Source organism: Saccostrea echinata, unplaced genomic scaffold (genome assembly GCF_033153115.1).
Source record: "Saccostrea echinata isolate AGI-Se365-2 ecotype Australia unplaced genomic scaffold, CSIRO_AGI_Sech_v1 ptg000054l, whole genome shotgun sequence".
Classification (NCBI taxonomy): domain Eukaryota; kingdom Metazoa; phylum Mollusca; class Bivalvia; order Ostreida; family Ostreidae; genus Saccostrea; species Saccostrea echinata.
In genome coordinates, this window is record NW_026889803.1 from 8,021,377 (window position 1) to 8,047,109 (window position 25,733).

The 25,733-nt window shown below is 36.0% G+C and overlaps 1 protein-coding gene across 4 annotated transcripts in view; it reads left to right on the forward strand.

Moving 5' to 3' along the window:
- Positions 1–24,280, forward strand: part of LOC133171890 (serine/arginine repetitive matrix protein 2-like) — a 44,467-nt gene extending 20,187 nt beyond the window's left edge. Inside the window, exons 3-29 of one of the 4 annotated variants that reach the window (XM_061306680.1) lie at positions 958–1,070; positions 2,855–3,044; positions 3,279–3,437; positions 3,542–3,658; positions 4,655–4,726; positions 4,835–4,887; positions 5,127–5,193; positions 5,483–5,568; positions 9,149–9,235; positions 9,866–9,953; positions 11,116–11,349; positions 11,460–11,567; positions 11,841–12,063; positions 12,270–12,441; positions 12,601–12,716; positions 12,797–12,922; positions 13,147–13,200; positions 13,419–13,561; positions 14,040–14,217; positions 14,443–14,661; positions 14,824–15,513; positions 15,724–17,765; positions 18,017–18,233; positions 18,648–18,850; positions 19,080–19,236; positions 19,682–19,828; positions 22,021–24,280. In XM_061306680.1, coding sequence (XP_061162664.1) covers positions 958–1,070; positions 2,855–3,044; positions 3,279–3,437; positions 3,542–3,658; positions 4,655–4,726; positions 4,835–4,887; positions 5,127–5,193; positions 5,483–5,568; positions 9,149–9,235; positions 9,866–9,953; positions 11,116–11,349; positions 11,460–11,567; positions 11,841–12,063; positions 12,270–12,441; positions 12,601–12,716; positions 12,797–12,922; positions 13,147–13,200; positions 13,419–13,561; positions 14,040–14,217; positions 14,443–14,661; positions 14,824–15,513; positions 15,724–17,765; positions 18,017–18,233; positions 18,648–18,850; positions 19,080–19,236; positions 19,682–19,828; positions 22,021–23,522 — 7,563 coding nt within the window. In that variant the 3' untranslated portion in view covers positions 23,523–24,280. The remainder of the gene's footprint in view (positions 1–957; positions 1,071–2,854; positions 3,045–3,278; positions 3,438–3,541; positions 3,659–4,654; positions 4,727–4,834; positions 4,888–5,126; positions 5,194–5,482; positions 5,569–9,148; positions 9,236–9,865; positions 9,954–11,115; positions 11,350–11,459; positions 11,568–11,840; positions 12,064–12,269; positions 12,442–12,600; positions 12,717–12,796; positions 12,923–13,146; positions 13,201–13,418; positions 13,562–14,039; positions 14,218–14,442; positions 14,662–14,823; positions 15,514–15,723; positions 17,766–18,016; positions 18,234–18,647; positions 18,851–19,079; positions 19,237–19,681; positions 19,829–22,020) is intronic. The other 3 variants (XM_061306681.1, XM_061306682.1, XM_061306683.1) reach the window with 3 other exon arrangements.
- Positions 24,281–25,733: the final 1,453 nt, after the last annotated feature.

Sequence of the window (25,733 nt, forward strand, 5' to 3'; positions counted from 1 at the left end):
GCCTTATATTGTACAGTTAATTCTATCAAATATTTTAATATTTGAATAAAAGATATTCTTGATTGACCCTATATAACAACTGATCTTTTATCATTGCAAAGTTGGGAAGGGGGGTGAATGGGGGGGGGGGGGGTTAATTTTACAAGGTAGTGGAATATGAGTTATTGTGAGTTAGTCATGTTTTGAATGTTATTTTTGATAAATCTAACTGAAATATAGTAATCTGCAGGCATTTATTTAAAAAAAAAAAAGCACTATAATAATATATGTAGGGCAGCTCTTCAGAGTTTGTCAAGATTTTCCTGATTATACTGTGAAGATTTCAGTTGGAACCAGAGAAACAGGAGAAAAAGACACCATATCTATAAAAAGTTACAAAATTGGTCCAGGATTATATGTGACATCTAAAAAATTTAACTTAAAACAAAAATGATCAATATAGAAAAAAAAAATTGGTATTTTTCAATGTTTCTGTTGATTTCTCATATTACTGGTACTTTTAAAGTTTGAAGTGTAAGTTTTGTGTTTAGTCTGTGAAAAAAGAAGAACAGTTTAAGAAGGAATTCAATTAGTACATGCAAGACTTGCACAAACTTATGGAGAAGGCTTATTTAGTCTATGCTTGCTGTCTCATCTATTTATGTTTTATACATAATAAAATATGTTCATATCAAAACAAATCAAGACTTATATATAACTTAATATATGAAAGACTTGTACATGTGTAAATTTAAATAAAGAAAAAATCCTGAATACTTTGGAACAAAGAAATAAATTTAAGCCTTAAGAATTGATGTCATAGTTTCATCATATGCCATAACTATCAGTAGATTGTACCAGTGTATTTAGTTACATAAACTTTATCAATGCTTGATACAAAACCTGGAACACCCTAGACAATAAGCTCATTATTATACACTTGTATATGTATGACACTGTCACTTTTATTTTTGTCAGGGAGCTGATCAGCCGGGGAGGGACCGCTACAGGGAGGAATACCTTCAGCTTCCCCGCCGCCCAACCCTACTTCATGACTTCCAGGCACACAGAGCCAGCATAGACAGATTCAGGTAAATGCTCATATCTCTACATCTCTAAACACCCCACCAAATCCCACCCCACCCCCACTCCAATGGGAAAAAATATCAAAATCAACTCAGAAACTTGAAATAGTTTGTTAATGTAAAACATTTTCAGTAATTTTAATATTTATGATATATTTGAGATATTTTAATGCCTCCTTATATCAGCTTTAACAACAGTGTTAATTAGGTGTCAGACTAAAAACAAGAATTTTTTATGATTTTTTTTTTTCCCACTTGGAAAGGAAGCTATGATTTATTATATAACCATTAAAGGATCCAATTTCTGTGATAGAAACAAATATAAAGCTGATGGTGAACTCTGTGTGAACTTGGTACCTGTAGATTTTTTTGCATACCCTTTATTTCATCAGCTTATGTTGAATATGAAACAGATGTATGTGTCATAGACTCTTGACTTCTTGATTCAGTTTTATGTAAACATGACACTATCGTGATTAAAAGTTCACTTGAGCAGGTGTATTGCTTATATATGCACTGGCTCATTTTAAAGTAGGTCAGTTAAGGACATGAAAGAGGTATCCTCTGATAAAATGACATGTATTAAATGGACTAGGGCTATAGAGTACAAAAACAAATTAAGGTACATGTACTAGGGAAGTACAGTATAGCGGGAATTTTTAGTGGGGTGCTAACTTTGGTTTATTTTAGCGGTTTTCAAGCAGCCTGCTAAATTTAAATCACTGAATTTGCACCCTTTTGTATAACAATTTAATGAAAAGAAGTTAACTTTGATTTGTATGTTGTTTAACAATGTATCTTTCATTGTGTTGGTTTTACTCAAACTCTTTTATAAATCGATATCGAATGTAGATTAAACATACATGTACATGTACTACAGAAAAGTCATCTAAAAGATGAATTTTCTTTCTTTTACAACATCATGGAACTGTGTATCCGCCAAAATTATTGGCATACCTTTGAGCAAGCAAAACGCCAAATTTTGCACCCCCTAAAGAAACCTAATATATGGTAGTTGTTGAAATGAAGACAGGCTTGTTATTGTTAAGACGATTATTGAATTTTTTTTGTTTATTGTATTTTTCCAATACAATTCATTGCAAAAAATCCTTTAAATCTTCTTTCAATTAACAGAATTGAGCATATATAGATTATTGAATTTTGTAAAATATTTTTTTTTTTTTTAAAAAAAGAAATAATCTTAAAATAATGAAAAATACAATAAATAAATTGAAATTTCAAAAGAGATATATTTTCCCAAATAGAAGATGGGATGAGAATAAGTTGGTTGGTCTTGTCTGTTTATCATGTTGATGATTTTGTGTGTAAATTACTTCACTTTTGTTGTGCATATAAACATAACTATTATAGGATATGAAATAAAAAAATTATATTTTGTCATAGATAATTTCTAGTAGAGCATAGGTTCATATATAATGTTATGTTAAGGTCAAGACTCATATGGATCAAATTTGAAAAAAAAGGAGGAATAATGTGGAAAAAATTTTCTTCACATATATATGATGATGGAAATGGTTAACATGCATGTTATACATGTTATATGACAAGTCCTGTGTTAAAAATGTGTATGAAAGAAAATTTGTGAAGTCATGTCTACATATAATCCAACAATTATCAGTGAGAAGAAAGTATCAAAAATTAAGTCTATAAGATATCTACATACATTGGTTCTGTACTATGGTACTATGTAAACTTTAATAGCTGTATATTATATTATAAAGTCTGATCATATAGTGACTACATTAGTAGTACATTTAATTTTGTTGTAGAACTAGAGAGGCTTATAGTGGCTACAATCAAGATACAATGGGAAATATCCAGGTATCCCAAGGAGGTGGGGACCCAGGCCCCAGTACAAGCCAAGTGAACCCCACATCTGCAGGCCCTCAGACCCCCAAACGACCACGCCTTGTCATGGAAAGGCCAGAGTTACAGCCTCTACAAATAGACATTAAAAAGGTTTAGTTAATTTGCTTCTTTCAGTGATACCATGCTCTCTCAGCAATGGTTCATTATCACAAAGTATTTACAGAATTATCATTTTTTTTATTCATTAATTTCTGTTTTATTTGATGTCTTGCAAGTGAATCAAATATGTTAATACATACATCTGTTAACTGTAAGCCCCCCCCCCCCCCCCCAGCAGATGAATTTGGAGGTTTTCAGTAAATTCTAGGTCTGTCTATTTCTTAGGAACCAACCTACAACCCACAAGTAGAGGCAATATCACCAACCCTCCCTCCCGATGAGACAAGCCAGTCCTCTAAAGATCAGCTTCTACAGGCCATCAGCAAAGTGGACAGAGAAATCAGCAAAGTGGATAGAGACATACATAAACTCAAGAAAAAACAAGTATCTAACATTATTCTTTTGTTAGGATTTCCTTCATTAATTGTAAAAACTGTGTTTGTGTTTGCTATGTGGGAGAAGCATTAGAAGTACGTTTTATATTGTAGGAGCAGCTGGAGTTGGAGAAATGTAAGCCTCCAGAGGAAAAACAGAAGGTCAAGGACATTGTGATCCCAGAAACTAAACATCAGAGCATAGCTCAAATCATCTATGCTGAAAACAGGGTAAGCAGAAATTGTACAAATTGAAAACAATAATATTTATTTAATTAAAAAAAAAAAATAAGTTCAAGTCATTTATGTTTATGGAAAGCTAAAATATACATTTGATTTATGGTATTAAAAAGAATGCTTTAGTTGTAGTCAGCTGTAGCAAAGATAAAAATGACAAATTACTGCATACAGTGAGGCAAAATTTCTTCATGTTAATTTTTTGACTGAATTTATGTATCAAAAAAATATGACACAATCTATTTTTGTTAAGTGATATTTTGCTACCTAGAGCTACATGTATATATGGAAAATTAACCCATTTTAGAATTAGGCCATTGGGGATGGGAATGAAATGAGGCAAAAGTGTTCAAGTAAACAGTCTAAGATTTAGAAGTGGACAAAAAAAAAAAATGATGCATTATCACTTGTACATTAATTCATCATGTCTTTAGTTAGATTTAAAATTAAAAAATCTCAGGTTTCCTATTATTGATCTTAAAAAGATATAGTTTTTTTTAGACACTTGGGGTTTTGTAACCACCCACTCCTTGTCACAGCAAACCAATTAATCAGAGTAATCAGGAAGTTAAAAAATGACATTGGTTTTTATTGAGGGAAAAACTCCAATTTTAAACTAATTATTGGTTTCAGTGGACTCTGAAATTAAGAGTTGACTATAAGACTGAATATATCAAATGGCATAGATAAAATTGGGGGAAATGTTTTGATTTTGGGTTCATGGTTAAATTTTTCCATTATAATTTGCTCTTCTTTAAGAAATTTAAAGAGTTTTATTATTGTCATAAATATTCTGAGATGGTAGACGTTTATTGACTTTGATGAAGTAATATTTATCCCCTCCATGTCTGGTAGACTTGTAACCTGAAGAGACAGTCAGTTTATGTAATTCAGGATATGAACTCGGGAGACTGTTGTTGCTCATTATTTTTAATTGAGATTTGGCATTGTTATCGAGATATTTTCAGATTAATATAACATTTTTTGCAGAAAAAGGCAGAGGAAGCCCATAACATGTTTGCCAAATTAGGGCCGAAGATAGATCTGGTATGTGTTAAATTGGTAAGACAGCATTGGCTCCTATGTGCATCAGCTCAGTAACTAGGATGCTATTTCCGACATATTTTTTTGGATTCGCTGTTCTAATGAGTGCAATATTGATTTTTGTAGCCTCTGTACAACCAGCCATCAGATACGACAGTGTACCATGAGAACAAGAGAAAGTAAGGCCTCACAGTCCTTCAGCCTGTTGTAATCAGAGAAATAATGAATAGTCTGGCCTTCTGGGTTTTCTGTTTCAAGAAACATACAGCTGCCATGAGAATTATTCTTTTCTTCCAAGAAACTCTGAAAAGAAGCCAGGGGAAAAAAATCTATTTTGTTTAAAAGGGTTTTTTTTTTTTTGTTATGTTAAAATCAAATTAGCTTGTAATTCTATGAAGTCCTTTTTTCTTTTTTGAAGGTATGCTGAATTTAAGCCAAGGCTTCTTTTGCATTTTAAAAAGAGACAGCAAGAAAAAAGGATAAGGGTAATGGAAAGGCTTTCATTTCAATGTTACAATGATTGATAGCATTGCTAATACATGTATTAGAAGCATGTGAATTTAATGAATATTTAATGAGTCTTTCATCAATTTCTGCACTACATAACCCTATAGTATACTCAACTTTGATACCATGGAAATTTTTAACTCTTAAAAACTTCAGTTTCTATTGTGTAAAGCATCAAACAAAAAAGGAGAGAGAGATTATATTTTTAGGAAAAAGTATGATTTGTAAATATCTAAAACAGAGGAAAATGATGCTGTTTACTTATAGGAGAGGTATCTCACAGAAAGATATGATCAGTTGATGCAAGTCTGGCTGAAGAAGATAGAAAGAATTGAAAGTAGTGCTAAGAGAAAGTAAGTTTAAATGCAAAGAGCTAGATTTGAATTGAAATGTACATCTTTACATGTGCTTTGTTGCAATAAAATTATTTCTGCAAGGATAAAGCTAAAAAGAAAACAAAAAATAATGCAATAAAATCTTGTGCTTTGTTAAATAAAATCATTTCCACACAAAGATTACTGCGATGTTTAAGTTCAAGATTGTCATTAGCTTAAAAAAATATATATATTTAGCCTGTTATAAATTTAATGGAAACAATATTTTGTTCTTTGTTGAAATAAAATCATATCACAATTTTTTAAAGTCAACATTGTCGTTAGCTTAAAAAAAAAATGTATAATGCAAAAAATATTTTGTGCCCTTTGAAATTTAATTATTTCTATGAAGAATACTGCCATACATAAAAATCTAGAGTACTGTAAGCTCACAAAAAAAAACCCAGTATGAAAAGTTACCATGCTTATTTTCAGTACATTATTTCCACAAAGATTTTAAGCAAAAATTACTGCGATGTAAAAAAACAGATTACTGCCTGGTCAATTTTTTGGACTGCGTATAATACAACTGAACTGCGTTTTTTCCCCAAATTTTGAAGCCCCGAAAGGGGGGGTGCATATTTTACACCAATGTGTTTTATATTCAGCCAAATACGGTAGATAATTTGTTGTATTAGAATTCACATGATACCAGGTTAGTCTACATAAAATTGAAATTACGGTTCTCGAGCCCAGGCGCATGTTTTGAGGTAGCTGCATTGCAATTTTTATCATGTTTTCAATAAAATAAAAAGTTGGTGATGTGCAGACCAATGGGGGGAGGGGGGAATTCAACCCTCATTTTCTTATAATTTTGCTCTCTATTTTTAGGTCACCTGAGTCACTCAGGTGACCTATTGCTATCCGTTTTTGTCCGTCGTCGTGTGACGTGCGTCGTGCGTTAACATTTAAACATTTTCAGCTTCTTCTCTGAAACCGCTCAACCAATTTCAGCCAATTTTGGCATATAGCATCTATGGGTGAAGGGGGACAAAAATTGTGAATTTCATGGTCCCTGCCCCCCTGGGGCCTGAGGGGTGGGGCTAAAACCACCAAAATTAATGCAATCTTTAAAAATCTTCTTCTTTACTCCTGGACATCAAGCAGTCAAACTGTTGACATGATTGTAATAAGCATTGAGCCCTCTACCAAAATTGTGAAATTCATGGCCCCAGGGTCAGGGGTTCTGGTGCTAGGGCAGGGCTATATAGATCATATAGTGAAAGTGCATTATTTCTTTGAAAATCTTCTTCTCTACCCCTGGGTATTATTGAACAAAATTGAATACATATTTATGATAAGCAAGAGTGACTTTATCAAAATTGCGAAATTCATGGCCCCAGGGTCAGGGGCTCTGGTGCTAGGGCGGGGCTATATAGGTCATATAGTGAAAGTGCATTATTTCTTTGAAAATCTTCTTCTCTACTCCTGGGTATCATTTAAACAAATTGAATACATAGTTATGATAAGCAAGGGTGACTCTACCAAAATTGTGAAATTCATAGCCCCAGGGGCAGGGGTTCTGGTGTTAGGGCAGGGCTATATAAATCATATAGTGAAAGTGCATTATTTCTTTGAAAATCTTCTTCTCTACTCCTGGGTATTATTGAAACAAATTGAATACATAGTTATGATAAGCAAGGGTGACTCTACCAAAATTGTGAAATTCATGGCCCCAGGGTCAAGAGTTCTGGTGTTAGGGCTGGGCTATATAAATCATATAGTGAAAATGCATTAATGCTTTAAAAATCTTCTCTACTCCTGGGTATTATTTAAACAAATTAAATACATAGTTATGATAAGCAAGGATGCCTCTTCCAAAATTGTGAATTTCATGGACCCTGGATCAGGGGTTCTGGTGTTAGGGTGGGGCTCTATTTATTATATAGTGAAAATGCATTAATGCTTTAAATATCTTCTCTACTCCTGGGTATTATTTAAACAAATTAAGTACATTGTTATGATAAGCAAGGATGCTTCTTCCAAAATTATGAAATTCATGGCCCCAGGTACAGGGGTTCTGGTGCTAGGGCGGGGCCATATATATCCTATAGTGAAGGTGAATTATTTCTTTAAAAATCTTCTTCTCTGCGCCTGGGTATTATTTAAACAAACTATTAGTACATTGTTATGATACGCAAGTATGCCCCTTCCAAAATTGTGAATTTCATGGCCCCAGGGTCAAGGGTTCTGGTGAAAAGGGGGGGGGGGGGGGGGGCTCTATTGATTATATAGTGAAAAAGCAAAATTTCTCTGAAAATATTCTTTTCTGCTTCTGGTTAAAAAGCAAAGAAGCTAAGTGTATAGTTATGATGAGCATGATTACTTCTTCCAGAGTAGTGAATTGCATGACCCCTGGGTCAGATGTGCTGGTGTAAGGGTGGGGCTCTTGATAATGTAGTGAAAATGCATTAATTATGTTAAATAATCCTGTCTGCTCCTTAGTGTTAATCAGATAAACAAAGTGATTACTTACATGTATGATGAATAAACTTCTGGTCCCAGGGTGAGAGACTCTGGTGTTTCTCGGTGGGGATGGGAGGTGGGGGGGGGGGGGGGCTGGGGGGCTCTATTGATAATGTAGTGAATCTGTAGTAAAAACTGCATTATTTCTTTGAAAATCTTCTCTGCACCTGGGCATATCAGAGGCAAAAAGAGTAAAAGTTTTAATAAATATTTTTGAACATCTGGGCCATTTTGTCAAGTGTTCTGGTCCTGGCCAGGGCTCTATTAATTTGTATTCTACTGAGGGGAGTTATTCCCCTTTGCCATTTACTTTTGATAATTAGTCACTGTAAATAATGTACTTGAAAGGTTAATAGAATAAGAGAATTTTGCAAGATTTTTTATTGTATAATACAAAAAGTACTTTCATAGTTTTAATGATCAGGTAGACTTGTAAGTAATAGATAAATAAAAATGAGACAAAAATAACTTGTCTTATTCAATGTTCATCAAAGACCAAGAGAGTCCAATGTAAGAGATTTCAACAAGGAATTAAAATAGTACAGAAGTATTGATAGTTTGTTAATATACTGTATGGTGATAGTGATAAATGGGGAACAGATTAGAACCTAATTTATGAACTGTTAATGAACACTAGACTAATTATTTTGTTGAACCTGATCACCCTATTTTTCTTGCTTTTGGGCAACAAAGCTTCACTTTTCAGTTCATTTTATACTCTATGGATTCTCTAAATTGTTGTATTATACTCAGGTGACCGTTAAGGCCCTTGGGCCTCTTGTTGTTTCCTGTAACCTTTTTGTATTAATGTAGACATTGACGGTCATTTGACATGGACACTTTGTTCAAGAAAAATGAAAAATATGCTTATATTTAGTATTTTGTGAGATGTTAAATATGTCTTGAAAATGACTCCAGTATAATTATTAAGTAAAAAAAAAAACTCATGCCCACATCTGTGTTTAAGAAAATTGGCCTGAGCATGGTAATATCAATTTTTTTCTTAGCCTTATTATTGTTGATCAAAATACCAGATTTTCATTTTTTCTGTTATAATTTTTTTTTTGACATGATACATTGCTTTGTTTTTCAGAGCTAAAGATGCCAAAATGAGGGAGTATTTTGAAAAGGTATTCCCAGAGATCAAGAAAAACAGAGAGGATAAAGAAAGGTTTTCCAGGTAAACATGTCTTTGATAAAAATATGAAGGGAGATAAACTGTAATTATATCAGGAGTGTCAAGGCCATGTTAATTAAACTTTATTAAAGGATGTTGAGTACCAGGGTTACTTTCCTCAATGAACCCATTTTCTCAACTGATCAAAAATGAACATAGCCCTCTAGTGTATTTTGTGTGGACATATCACACATGCCAACTTTCTCATTCCAGAGGGTTCTTCCAAGTTCACCTCCCTTTAAATTAACTGACATGTAGTATATGTACCTAAACTGTTTATTAGATGAAAATAAAGCAGTGGGGTGGAAAATCTTGTATGATACTGTATGTGTATTTAAAATAAGCAAGCTTCATATTTTAGTAGCTTTGGCATGGACAACGATGTGCTAATTCATGATTACAGCTAAGAAATTATTTATGAATACAATACACAGCTTGGACATGTGTAGCACTAATTTATGATTATGCCAACAATTCCATACCCAGTGATTGCACTAAATTTTGAATTGCCAATTTATGTACAAGGACAGTATTTCTATACATACATATATAACTTACTCCTGATGAGGTGCTGTAAGGTGATGATATAATAAAGGTAATGATATGAAAATGAGTACCTTTTGTTGTCTGCAGGGCAGGGACTCGTGGAGGTAACAATGGAGTGTATGCTCGGAGTGAGGCAGAGCTGGAGCAGATCATGGATGGACTCCATGAACAGGAGGTTAGTTATTACATATACAGGATTAACTTGTTTGTGTAATAGAAGGACAATTCGTTACAGGTGTTCTTGTAACAGGTAATTACTGATCACAGGAGTCACATGTTTACATGTACATGTTATACATGTATATAAATGAAATGTAATGTGATAATGCTAAATATAGAATAAAATATAGTCAAACCTTGTTAACTCGAACTCGAGGGGACCAAGAAAAAACTTCAAGATAACCGAGGATTCAAGATATCATGGGTAACATACATAAAGAATAAGTAGTAGGGATTTCCAGATCAGTTCGACATATCCATGGCAGGGATTTATCAGTACCTTCTCAGGGGCCAAAATTCGGCCCCATTCCCAATTGAAAATGAGTTCAGTTTTTCCCAATTTGGCAGTGTTTTTTCCCAATTGGTGAACAATGCTTTTATATTTAATTATCTTGGAAAAACACAAGGAAAATTGTCAGATTGTCTGTAATTTTCATCTATTTAAGTCATTTAGCAAAGCTACAGTCATAACACATGTTTAAAAACATTGTAAAAACATCGCCAACTTTGAATCCAAATTTCCTCCGTTTTTCTGAAAATGGTGATATTGTGTAATTATATAGATTTATTAAGTTATTTCTACATACTCAATTGATCTACGAGTGAATGGTAAGGACTGTAGGCATTATTTCAAATAGAAAAATATATTTTCAATGCATTTATACATATTAAAAGAGGACTTTGAGAAAATATATACTTGCAGGAGGTTTATATTTTCCAGAAACAGATTCTGTAATGACCTAAATTGGAATCTCATACACACATGTACTACCCTAAGTTGTATAAACACTTTATACTCATTGAAGTCAATTTTACTTTTATTAATCTGTTATTCATAATTGATCTTGTATGAAGTTGGATCATATATAATTGTCTGTTTGGTTGCCCAAATTAGAGTTCATGCTGAAATATTAAATGAATTGCACCTGAATACATGATTTAAGCAACATTTTTAATTTTTCCCAATTTCATCAAAAAGCCGATAATTTTTTCCCAATTCCCCAAAAATGGCATTTCCCAAAATAGGCTGATAAATCCCTACATGGTATTTGAGATAACAGTGTTCGAGATACCGAAGTTAAACTGTTCATGTATGCATGTATATAATATCTGTTTAGGAAGAGGATAAGAAAATGAGAAGTTATGCTGTTGTGCCCCCTATGATGTTGGATGCTCGACAGCGTAAATTGCGATACATAAACAACAATGGTCGTGTAGATGACCCAATGGCTGAGTATGAAGAAGGGAAGTTCATTAATGTCTGGACAGCACAGGAGAAGAACATCTTCAAGGAAAAGTATTTACAACATCCCAAGAATTTCTCCTACATAGCTCAGTTCCTCGAGAGAAAGGTATTTGAACAGAAGATTTACTTTCCTGGCAAAGAACAGAGTATCAATTCTTCTTTGTTTGGACATCTGAATAGAAGTTCAAGTCTAATTGTTGAAATTGATTTCTGTAGAGCGTTGCAGACTGTGTACAGTATTACTACCAGACCAAGAAAACGGAAAACTATAAAAGTCTCCTCCGTAAACAGACAGTCAGGAAACAAAAATGGAAGAAACCTCAGGTAAGCACATGAGAACCAGATCAGATGAATTTTTCCTTTACTTAATCATCAGATGCCACATTGAATTAACCAAGTACCGGTAATTGAAGAAAGTAATAAACAAAAATTGAAAAAAAATACTTTTAAAAGTCAGATACATGTACGTTTAGGTACAGTGGACATCGTAAAGAAATTACAATCACTAAAAAGATATTAGCAGATTCAATGTACATGAGATGGTGTGAATAGATATACCATGTGTATATAAAATATGCTTATTGATTTTTTTCCCAGCAAACAGCCACCCGCCCCCAGGAGGATGGGAACAAGGACCGACCTGTGGAAGGGGAGGATGAGGTGGTGTCTTCTGCCACCTCAGAGCAGCAGGCGGAGCCCTCAGACAGCTGTGCTCCAGCTTCCTCCTCAAGTGAAGCAGATATCAAGATCAAGGAAGAGGAGTTCTCCTCAGATGACAATGAGGCAATGCCTGCAGTTACTGCAGGTGGAGAAGGGGATGGTGAGTGTGTAGTATTAATTGAAGTGGTTCACCAATTTCAAAGTAACATGGACCTTTCATTGTCATCTTCTTGCAAACTCACTGTCAGCTACTGCCCTTTATAAGTAATCTGTCCACAATTGATACCATAACAATAAAAATTTCAAGTATTTTTGGTGTAAAAATACATTTTTGTGTATAGTAAATAGAATGTATTGAATTTGTAGGTGGTGCCCATAATTGTGCCATTTGTGATATGCTTTTGGAGCACTATGGTCTGAGTCGACCTTTGACCCAGAGTAACTGTGACCTTTATGGTATGAAGGAAGAGAATCTCAAACCTGACATGAGAGTCTGCAGCAGTTGTCGCTGTAAATCGGTGCGGCGCAGATACACACAGTAAGAAAATAATTTTGTTCCACATAGCAGCTTTTGAAAACATGAATGTTTAATAAATTTTTATGATTTATGTCTTTTTTTTTTTTTGCATATTATTATTTAAAAAAAGAAGAAACAATTAATTTTGTACACCTTAGTATAAGTTGGACTGTATTTTAGGTGCCCTGTTCCTTCATGTAAAACTCCAAAGAGGAAGGTCAAGCGTCTGAGACCCCTGCCTCCTAAATGGTCAGAGCTGACAGCAGAGGCAAAGGAACCAGTCATAAAAGAACTGCGTAAGTGCAATACCAAACAAGTATTTATGTTGAATTTATATGATGAGAATGATACTTTTCAATGTTTATTCTTTCTCCAGAACTTACTGATGAAATCACAAAGTGCTGCTCAGCTTGTTTTAATCGGATAGCAAGAAAATTAGGAACCAGCGCAGTACCTGGAGACCAGAATTCACAAATGGCCCCCGAAACAACAGAAGCCACAGGTAATTAGGTCTGCCTTGTAGAAAAGTAAATACTCTTTTAGCCTGACTGTCTAGCTTTATATATGACAGGGACATCATAATTTACATGCTCTGATAATGCATTGTTGGAGAAATGTATATGTACATTCATAGGATAATCTTTAATAAAAACATAGACGTATTTCATTTTTTCGCAAAATTAATTAAAATAAACATCTTGTGCATTGAATTGGTCTTTATAACAGAGAGTGTAGAAACATCACGCTGGACAGAAGAGGAGATGGAAATAGCCAAACAAGGTCAGTTTTTACCTCTTTTATACAAGTGTGTAACAATTACATGTACATGTAAATATGTATATAGAGTGTGTACTGCAGGCAATTATTCAACCTAACACCATTAAAAGTGCACTGCTTTTTTTTATTTTACAAAACTTCCATGTGTTACGTGTACATATATATATAAATGTATATTCTCAAATATTGAGTGTCATTGATAGTATTATTTCTTCCTTCAGGACTAAGAAGTCATGGCAGAGATTGGGTAGCCATTGCCAACATGGTGCCCACAAAGACTGAAGCTCAGTGTAAAAACTTCTATTTCAACTACAAGAAAAAGCTCAATTTAGAACAGATTGTACAGGAACATGCCAAAGAAAAGGTAAAATAAACTTCTGATTGTTTCCCCTGTACACATGTATAAAAAGCTTGTTTGGTTAAATCTCACTTTACAAGCATGCTGAATTTTCTATTCTTAGAAATCCAGCACAGTGATATTTACAGCTGTGGGTAATTGTAAAGGCACAGTCTGTTTTGACAATAGTACAGTGTTTGTTTTCAATAATCGGTACCAATTTTAAAAAATGTTCTGTCAGAAGAAACATACTTTATCTTAATGATAATTAATTCCCTTTGCTCTCTCTCTCTCAGTAAACCCTTGCACATGACCAACAGCTTATTTATAAAAAATTTCAAAATGTTGTCAGAAAGATAATACACTACTTTTTTCCTATACCTACACTTAATATTAATTTTGTACTGTGTTAATTGTAATAATGAATTTTTGATTTGTAGAAATATTTCTGTAATAATTTACATGAGCTGTTATTTATTCGGTAACCTTTATTATCATCAAACAGGTTCTGAATTCTCAGGAGGTCGACAAGAGGACAACTTCTATTTGTGAGAGCATTGCATCCACTGTGACTGCCCCCTCAGATGTTGAGGACATGTCCTCAGGAATGGAGGATAATGATGAGGACAATGATTCTGACACCACTAGTGCGCCTAGTCCTTCTGTTCAGAGGATTGAGGAAGGTAAGGAAATAGCTAGGATGTGAAAAAACCTTATAGAAGATAACTCTTCAGATTTAAAGTTTTATTCAGATTTTTATATGTACACAGATATATTTCATTTGAAATCATTACTAGTTTGAATATTTCTTCGGGGTGTACAAATTACAAAACAGACTAAAATGTTCTGTATTTAGCTGAGAGAAAATGATATTTTTAAAGTTTATTAAAGCACATTATTTTTCATAGTTACCATGAAAGAGGACAAACATGAGGGGAACACAGGGACTGAGGTGTCTTCAAACTTCCAAGGCCCTACCACAATGGGTCTCCCCCAGAATCTGACTTCTAACAAGCCTCTGAGTGCCTCCCAGGGAAGCCTGAGGAGTGTGGATAATGACAGTAGTGCTACTATGAGTGCTGATGAAGCCCCTCCTCCAGGAGGTCAGCCCCCCAGGGAACAGCAGAGTATGTCAATTTTGTTAAATATGGTCATTTAATATCTTATCAAAGTGTACACATGTACGTGATTCATAAGTGTCTATGAAATTAAAAAAAAAGATATTGTATTCGAAGTTGGATCAATCATCAATTATTAATAAATAATTATGACCTATCATTACTCTTTAGATGAGCTAAGAGACTCCTTTAGTCCAAGAACTTCAGGAATACCTGCCTCAAAATTACCTATCCAGCAGCAGAACACTGGTGGCTTCCCTCATCAGCCCTCCCCAACAAGTCAAACACACATGCAACCTTCTCCAACAAGTCAAACTCACCTGCAGCAGATGATGCAAGGGGCCCAGTTAGGGGTTCCCACTCAGCCCAGACCTTCCACAAGTCCAGGATTACCAATGAGAGGTGGGCCACTTCCTCATCCGTCAGCAGTCAGACAGAGCCCAGTACCCGGCAGAGTGGCTTCAAGTCCAGCTCTGGAGGTGGATCACAGTCACCCATCCCGCCCATCCAGCCGTGACATCAGGGAAGTCCAGCCAGTCATGGGCCAAACAGGGAATCCAGCAGTATTAGATTATTCAGGCAGACAACCACCTCAGAGTCAACAGGGAAGAAACAGCATATATAATATTATGTACCAAGGTGAGAATGCTCAACACAGACCCTCTAGTGCCATGTCAGAGCCAGGATTTGTCAACCAGGGCCACCTCAGCAGAAGTATGTCACCAGTTATAACTGGTAACAAAAGTAACCAGTGCCAGAGTGATGCCAAGCGCATGTCTTGTGTCAGGGATCTCATCCACTCTGCTATTGAGAGGAATTTGGTCCAGTCTGATCGTCCTGCAGAGAGACCTCAAGAGAAACGTAAATATTTCTCACCTATTCTTTGAATGGCTTTAACCAAATTGTTACATGTAAATGCACAATTTTATTCTATTTCAAAATCAGAGTGAAATTACGTGAAAAATTAAGCTTCATGTATATATCGTCCAGAAATTTGAGAATAGTATTTATTGGATAATGCTTTAATTTATTTGACTTGTAGTGTATATTTATTACATAAAATATTGCTAGGTCCTGCCTCCTCAGAGCCAGTGTACAGAGGTCCGCCAATGGTCCCAGGTGCCGGTCAGTATAATGTACAGGATCTTCGTAAAGAAAAGCCCGAATATGGTGGACGGCATTCTGCATCTCCGTATCACATGCCACCAGGCAGAATGGAGAGAGAACCCCCAGACAGCAGAGACAGAGGAGGGGATCTCCCTCAGGATCTCTCAAAAGCTCCATCTGGCTATAGGGGAAATCCCCGTGATTTTGGTAGTCAACCACAGTATGAGTATAGAAGACCTGCTGAGGACCCATTGCCTAGATCTTCAGGACCTCCACCTGCCCACTCTCAGAAACCGTATTTTCATAGTGAGGCACTGCCATTGACTAATAGACCTCCATCTGTGGAACAGAAATCTCCACAGCCATACCTTCATGACAGACAAGCTGTGTCTCCAGCCATCAACCGACACATCCCACCAAGCACTTCCCCTTTCACAGGAATGCCTCCTAATATGGACCCACATGCACGTGGACAGCCCCGCCAGGCCATTCCACCACCCCCTCCATTGATAAATAGCAAAGGACCATCTCCAAAGCTGAATACAAAATCTCCCCCATCAACAGGTCATCCTTCTATAATGGTGTCTGGTTCTGTCATGCATTCAGGCTCTGGATCAATTACTCAAGGTACACCTGTAAGAACAGTTGCTCAGAGTATAAATCCAAGTCAGTTAGCTAATATGGCACAGCGACAAGAGGCAATCCACAGACAGACATTGCAAGTCCAACCAAGGATGCCCAGTGGATCAATAACAAGTGGCACACCTGTAAATAGAGAGATGGGGATTCGAGGTGCCCCTGGAAGCATGGAGGGACCTAGGATGCAAATGCAGTGGGAGCAGCAGCAAAGAATGATAATGGAACAGCAGATGATTAGGCCTCCACAGCAGTATGCCCAGCCAGGGATGCCTTTTCACTATCAGCCAGAGAACAGCACAAGACAAACTATCAGGTGTGATTTTGAAACTTCTCGGCAGATGGGAGGACCCCACAGGAAGCAGGAAAGTCAACCCTCACCAAGAGGGGGAAAAGAGACAAAGCCAGGCCCATATGCAGGAGCTTTAATGCAAGGATACCCTCAGACCAGTCAAGGACTGATCTATCTTCAACCAGGTCAGATACCTATGCAGCCTGATAGGAGGTTGTCACCACATCCATCCCATAATGCACCATCACATGAGGAGAAACCTAGTGCTTGGCCCAAACAAGGAATGCCTGGTCCAGGACAAGTTCCACATGATCGTCCAAGTATAACTCATGGCACAGGGCGCCCCAGTGTGATCACTGTAAATGATAGGCCAGACTACCCAGGGGATAGTATGCGGGGGACTCAAGGTGCTCATTCCCCTAGATATGATCCACTTTTACGTCAACAGCAGCAACAGCCAAGGTCCAGCATACCAGCTACTACTTTAGCAGCTCAGCAACAGGAGTATAACAGAAGACAAATGCAGGAAAAGCAGGAGCAGCAGGAGAGAGAAAATATTAACAAAAACAAGGCATTTAACTTGGAGGAGCAGATTAGGCGAGAAATAATGGAATCCCCGAAACAAGAGGAGAGAAGTCTTAGAGGTGACACAGATTCCAACAAGAGCTCCTCAAACAGATCCTCCCCAGGATTCAGGAATGCTACAAGTAACATCCAAACTCCAGCTGAATTCTTTAAAGTTTTTGCACAGGACCCAAGTGGAACAAATCGCTCTGGAAGTGAGAGACAGGCTTCCTTAACAGCAGCAAATTTAATTGATGCTATTATCATCCATCAGATTAATAACTCAACGGAGGAAACTTCCACTACTTCCAAACCTGAGGCATCTTCTGGTGTCTCTGTGGTATCTTCAATGCCTCGCCCAAAACAGGAGCCACCAGATTCAGCACCACAGCCAGTACCACACTCCACTCCCCCAGACCAGAAGTCACCACCAGCCATGCATGGCAAGAAACGTTGGGTCCATGAGTCCCAGCAGAGACCTGTGCAATCCTCGCCAATGCCAAGCACACCACAGGTATACATTATAAACCTAATTTAAGATAAATAATCTAATGTGATATGAAGAGGTGATTGTGTATAGAACCCATAATATGTTTTCTGTTTTCAAGTCTGTCGTGTTCACTTACCTAGACATGATGATCAACAGAATTTTTATCATGAATTTGCTAATAATTGTCGAAAGAATTGTAAAAGAATCTAACTTGGCTGCTGTCTGTTGGTAGAAAAAAAATAATGAGAATTTATATGTATATCTTGTTTCCTTAGAGTGGATCGGGACAGGTGTCTGATAGCGAGAACAGTCCAACCACATCCAGTATGGAAGCTAGGACCCCCAAATCTGAAGGCTCTGGTGGGGAGCAAAAAAGTAGCATGACCTTGGGGGAACACATCACCTCTATCATAATGATGGATTATGGCAATACCAAGCCTTCTGCAAAAAACAATGTTCTTAGTCAGATTAACGGGAGTCCAGATGATTCTCGTAAGTATTCCCTTGAGTAGAATTTATCATAGAATAAAGAGTAAAAGATGTACAAGTATAGAGGCCTTTTTAAGGTGACATTTACAACAGTGCATTAGTGTATAAACACCTGTCTTGTGTTCAAATTTAATTTTAGTTGATTTAACATAGATTTGGCCAACCTTTCTGAAAATCTGCAGAAATAATCTAAGTTATGGAGGAGTGTATATATATGTATTTAATAGATGCTAAATTAGCTACATGAAATGTACTGTATGATATTCTTCATTTATGTCATCATAGCTAGCCAGAATTTCAGACTCTGATTACCTCCCTTTAAATGGCAGCAGACTTGGAAAATCATCACTAGTTACAGTCATGTGTCTATAATATCTGAAGTACTGCCTAACAACTATATTTTGGACAATTTTGTAGCACCAGTAAGTAAGTCAGGCACCCCAGTCAGTGCTATTCCAGATCAATCATCCCCAGGAAAACCTCTGACATCCCAGGGTCAGTCTGATGGGGTGTCACAGTCCACCGACTCCCGGCCTCGAAGTTTTTCTACAGGTGCCACAACTCATCCAGGGTTTGTGCCATCAGTTCACGGTCACAAGTGGAAGAAAGCCCACATGCATGTAAGTATTATTGAATTCTGCTCATAGTTGACTAAAAGATTATTAAAAATTGTCTTAGGAAATCATTGTTGAAACTATTTCTTTATTATCCATACTCAAGAGAACAATTCAAAATTTCAGATTGAGAGGGATACTATTTTTTTTCAAAGAAATTTAGGAACTGAAGAGTTTGCAAAATCATTCATTTTCAAAGAAACCATGACTCTTCAGTAGTTAAATTTGTTTCTAGCAGGAAGCTGTAGGATCTAGAAGTTCATCCTCAGGCTCAGGAGAGATCTATCCAGACAGTATGACACCACACCCTGGTGAGGGGGACCGAAGTCACCACCCTGACCAGTCGCGCTCCCCTCACATCACCAGTGGCACCGAGCCGGTCTCACCACCCGGTGGGTCTTCTGTTAGATTTAAAATGTAGCTGTATTGGAATATTAGTAAGATGGAGAATCATTAATGTTGCAAAAAATAGGTCTTGCATGTACATGTTGTTTCGACAACTTTTCTGTCTGAAAAGAATGTGTAACAAGAAGAAAGATGTGCCATGAATCTTTTTCTATTTGTCAATATACAGATGTTACCTGTCTCTCTGTTGTTTTGTATCAAATAATGGGTACATGCAATTTCATAATGAACATTGCTGTGAAAAAAATACTTTTTCTTCAGAAAGAAATAATTATAAAATTTCTTTTCAAACAAATGAGGCTTTATAAAGAGAAAGTAAACTATGAATTGATAGCATGTAGAATAATTGTTATGTAAATACCTGTCCAGACTAGTACACTGTTGAATGTGTTGCATGCTTGTTATTGTATATGTGTCGTTTTGCTCCCATAGGAGCCCCAGAAAGTAGTGAGGCACTGCCTGCCAAGACTTCTCCCCCTCCCTCACCTCGCTCTCGATCTGGTTCACTGAATATTTCTTCAACCGTAGCTGCCAATCACCAGCATATTTCCAGTCTATTGTCTAGACCAAACACTGCTGGTATGTCTAAAGAATTACTAAAAACAAGGTACCAGAAAGACTTTATTTTATTTACTTGATTTTGAAAGAATATAAGCATTACATTGCATTTGTTTAATAAGCCATCAGCAAAGACTTCCTGCATTTTATCTAAATTTCCCATGTTTACAAAATGCATGTAATGCCAAGACTAAGTTAAAAAAAACTAAAACATTTTAAACTTAGATTCTGTATTTGTGGTTAAATATCTACTTCTGTTTATATTTCAAGGTGTCAAATTGAATGTTTCCTTTAAAAAAGCTGAAATGATGCACAGAATTGAGATTGTTATAAGAATTAGACATGAAAACATACTCTGGAAACATTTCTATAATATTGGATGAGAAATTTTGCAGCAAATTTTGTTGGTTTAATGAAAGGTTCCTAATGCAAAGCTGTTGTAACCACCACCATTTGATGACATTTTGCAAGGAATATTTGTAATTTGAAAACACAGTTTTTAAAATTGATATCATGAATCAGCAAAGAGGTTTAATCAGTATTTGAAAAAGCAAAAAATGATATGAAATATTTCAAAATTCTAATATGATAAAATAAATATGTTTTACTGTGTACATGTATGTACATGCTGGCACTTACTGTATACAGGGTTATTTTCGCCCCAAGTTATTTTCGTCCTTTTACACTTGAAATCAATTTTACCCCATTTTAAATTCGCCCAGTCACAGTTCTGTTTAAGAAATTTAACTGTGTTCTTTGAATTTGCCCCGTTTTAAATTCGCCCAACTGAAAGTAGGGCGAAAGGGGCGAAAATAAAACGGGGTGAAAATTTCCCTGTATACAGTATTGTTTATGTACTAGATTTTCATGAGGACACTGTATGTGCAGGCAGTTTGAATTTCTTTACATATGTCTTGTCAGATTTAGTTATACTTACATTTAATCATTTGGTTAAGGATGAAGTCTTTTTGGTACCTAGTTTTCTTGATTCTGACAAAAATTCTTTTAAAAATATCTTTATCTTTACTTGCATGTATCTTCTGGACTATCATTATTTATTTTTAACTTCTAGTAATTACTTAACATAACCAAGTTTTATTTGCCTATGTATAATAGGATCAATTGGGAGCAGCAAGAGAAGGGTCTATGGAGAAATTTTGAAAAAAAAAACAAACAAAAAAGTATACATTGTGATAAAAAGAAAAGTGATGGGGGGGGGGGGGCTTATTTTAAGGGAAGAATTTTTTGAAAAAATATTCATGGTTTTCAACTATAAAGACAAATTAGCTAGCGACTTCAAAATGATAAGAAGAGGAAGTGTTAAATCAGTAACACATTGAAGTGTCTTTTTTGTTATTTAATTTCATATTCTTGTCGTAGATAGGATAAATTACCAAATGTTGCATACATGTATATGTGTACTTAAAATATGCTACATGTATATATATTTAAAGTTGCAAAGCATATAGAGGTACAGTGTACTTCATATTTGCAATATCCAAGAATAAAAAAAGTGATAGTCATAATATTTTTGTGTGCAATTTTAGAATATAAACTTGCATCAGAGTAGCACAGGAAAAATTGTGACATAAAAGTTCTAGAATTTTTATGATGTGAGCGAACGCAGGAGCTTCATTGAACTGAGAGAAATATGTTTTGAAGTGCCTTTAAAATTGAGATTTACACAATTCTTTTCAACCAATTACAACTTACTGCTAAAATAATTTATGAAATTAAGGTCCCTTTTGGCCTTACTTTTTATTATGTCAGAGTGATCCCTACATCAAACTTGTATCAGAATTCTTCACACAGAAAAATGATCAAAGTTCATTGTAATAGTTCACTCTTTATTGATTGCCTTCAAAAGGATGTGAAAATGCATACTTTTTATGTACATCTATATATATATGTATCATGTAGGTGTTCACCTTATGTGGACAGTTATGGTATACAAGATGTTCACATCATATTTTTTTCAAGATGAAGTTTATGTTACATTGATAAAAAAAATGCCACCATTGCTAGCCACTGAGTTTTGCAAACATATAACATTATCTATAGAATAAAATTAAAATGATAAGAGAAAAGTACATGTTGTAAATTGTGTCATGTTTGATATCTTTATATGTTGTAATTTGCATGTTATTTATGTTTTATTTCATATTCACATGCATTTTTCAATCATATTAAAACATGTTTTTTGTATTTTACAGGTGGACATCAAGCTGAATGTTCTGTATCCTCCCCTCAAGTATCTGAAGTGGCTTCTAGCTCCAAGCCTGACAACAGCCAGCTAGGAAACCTATCACCTCTAGATTATGTTAAGAACAAGATTGCAGAGGTTCTGCGGGATGAATATGATACCAAATCACAGTCTGGTGTGTCTTCCATGCATCAGAGAAGCCATCAGCAGAAAATGGCACAGCCAGGCATAGGTCATCTACAGAGTTCTACAAGTGCAGGAATGAATCGCTCCATGTCTCCAATGGCAGGAAGTCACCATCAACAGCAACCCGAGCCTGAGTCTACTCAGCAACGAGGCTGGGAGAATCAGCAGAGAGAGATGCACTCTCAGCAACATGGGGACAACCAAGCAACATCACAGCAACATCAGCATGAAATCTTTCCATCCAGTACCTCTTCCTCAAGTGAACAGCATCAGTATCAAGACCCCATCAGCAAGCATCTCAGCTCCAGTGATGAAGTTAGTGATAGCTCCAGCACATCCTCACAACCTGTCTCACAAATGTCTGCTGCACATGCTAAGAAACGCATGTTTGCTCGTGGAAGAGTCAAGTATGGAGCAGATGATGCACAGAGCAAATATTCTCAGCAGAAATCAGCACCATCTTCTATGTCAGAAGTTCAGAGAGCATCAACAACAACAGACAAGAAGGGTCCTAGATCAGAGTACGACTTCCCAGATAGTCCAGATGATGATCCAGTGGTGAAAGGAAGCTACATGGCTCTATCTAGCACAACCAGAAGTCCTCGTAGAGGAATTGTGGATAGTTCTGATAATCGCTCTTCAGACCGTGGTAATGACTCACAAGTCCAAAGTTCAGACTCAAGATTTGGTATGGACCATGGAGAGGCACAGAGTTCAGAAGCTCAGTCATACATAAGACCAGAGCAAAATATTGACAGTCGCTTCATAAGGAAGTCAGCAAAACATGATACCTCAGAGGTGGATGAAAGTTCTAATGTGTCACATCCAAGTATAGACAGCACTCACTCTGACAGAATGATTATTGATGAATCTGTAGGTGCCATTGATAGCTCCTCTGCAGCAGATGTGACCTCTGCATCACCTCAGCGAGACAGGTCAAAGTCCTCAAGGTCATCTAAAGACAGCGAGAACAGCCCACGCAGTAGTACTGACGTCCAGGACGGAGGAGAACGCATGTCACAAAGTCGCACCCCAGACAGTGCTGTAGGGTCATTCACACATAGATCTAGGTCACCAAGGGGAGGGGATTCTCATTTTCCTGTTCTTGATACAACCACTCACCCTCACTCTAGTTCAGAATTGCCAACTTCCGCTGGATCCAATATCCCCACCAGTACCACTGCTGCTTCAATGCCATCTCCCTATTCAGCAAGCGGGCAGCAGGTGGGGTCGTCAGGGGATGGGGAACTTGGATTTCAACAAAGGAACCATGAACCAGCTCTTCTTCTGTCATCACAATATGAAACTCTGTCAGATGATGATTGAAGGTCAAAGAAAACAAACAAAATGTTCAAGGACAAGGATATTACATGAAAAAGCTGTGTTAATCTGTATTATTTCTTCTTCAAGACATGTGGGCTAGATTTCAAGGTTAAAGATTATGAATGTTACCCCCCTGCATTTAGTGTCATTATTCCATTCAGGTTTCCATGCTTTACATGTTACATTTAATGTTTAGAGTATCACTTGTGCCTGTGATGACTTTTTTTAGAGTAGATGTCATACATCTGTTGTACTCTTAGAATATTTTTTGTAGTTTCAGAACACACAGCCACAAACTTGATGGCATGTGCGTAATGACTGTTGTATTTTAATGTGTTAGAATACTAGTGTGTATCAAAAGGAATTTACACAAGCAAAAAATTGTTGTGTTTTGTTTTCTAGGTCAAGTTGGAGCCAACTCTCAAGTTGTGGTGTATAGTTTTGTGTTTGTATGGATATTGTGAGATTATTACATGTTAATATCTGAGTAAAAAACAATTCATTTAAGGGTGATTTTGTATAATGTAGGGGGTGGGTGAAATAAATCTCATTTCATTTTTTTTTTTTTTTTTTGAGAAACACTGAATTTGTTTACATGTACCTGTATCAAAAAGTGGATGAAATTAAATCTCAGATGGCACTGCCTGTGTTGTATGTATGTTCACACATGTTTACATGCATATTTTGTTCATGTATCATTGTCAAAATATTGTGTGTGTGTTTTAGTTATCCTATGTATAAATATACATTTAAAACTGTCAGTCTGTGTGTGCATTTTTCAAAAAAAAAAAAAGGTTGAACACGGCTTTAGAAAGAAATGTTTATTTATTCAAAGAAGTGGTTTTATGAAACTTCATTGTGGTTAAATTCAAAACACTTTTTTTGGTTCATATTTGTAATCTTGATACACAGGTTTTAAAAATATACAGTGCAAGATGATATATCACTTAAAAATCTTTAAAGATATTTGCTTAAATAAAAATAACTGAAAGAATTTTGTTTTGAAGTTTTATTTTATAAAGCTCATTTCCACAAAGACTAGCTCATACTATACCTACAGATCCTATTTTATGCCATTGTTTTAAACGATCGAAGATATTATTTCCATGCAACTACAGAATAAGCCTTATCTTAATCAGTCTTGCAATGATGATATACATGTACATGTATTTAGAATATATATTTCTCATCATGCTTTTATTGCTCATAATGAATGGATGAGTGGCCAGAAAAATTTTGGAACAAGTCTATGTGTGGACTAGCTGGAATAAAGCGTTCTACATTTACTGGTAATCGTGCTTCAGATTCTGCATCTGATCTAGTCAAAAAAAGTAACCAGGGAGATTCCAAAAAAGTATTCAGGGAGATTCCAAAAAGTAACGAGGGAGATGGTCCATTTGAGCTTGCGAATTTCCAAAGTAGTGACCAGACCAAGGTCCTGGGAGATGGTCCATTTCATAGTGACATAATGGTATCTGGATAGAACTTGCATAGATGATACATTAGAGATAAACGCTACCGTGCTTTATATGCTGCATTTGGCTTTATGTGGATGCGGTTCTCGTTTAGGACGGGCCCTTCTTTGACCAAACGCTATAAGATTTAATTATGGATTCATACTTTTATATTCTAGAGACTGCAGCTGACTGATTGAGACTTTACCTGCAAAAAATTTGCTATGATGCATCTATTGCTGTCTTTTGTGTCCGTGGTGTATGGTTTTCCATTTTTCATTCCCAACTCGACCACCACGTCATAACTATACTGGTCGTTTAGGTACACGGCTTTAGGTGTGGGTTTTGTTTGATTGTCTCACATCCCAAATGCCGTGCTTCTGGAATTTCCTCTGGAGATACATGTAAATAAAGAGAACCAAAGAATAAGAATTAAAACTAATATAGTACAAGGATATGCAACAATGACAGCAAAAAATATCATTATAAAACTTGAATTTTTATTACAATACTATGGTGGCATATTTCTGCCCCCTGTATGTAAGTTATTTTTCCGTCAAATATGTCGACATGCAAGATAAATATGTTAACATGCAAGATAAATATGTCAACATGCAACATAAGTATGTTGACATGCAAGAAAATTGCAATCAAATAAGAATTATAAAAAATTTTTAAAATATCTCAAAAATTGCCCACATGTGACTTCCAATATGCTAGATGCTACTTATTTATGTCGACATGCAAGTTATTTATGTTG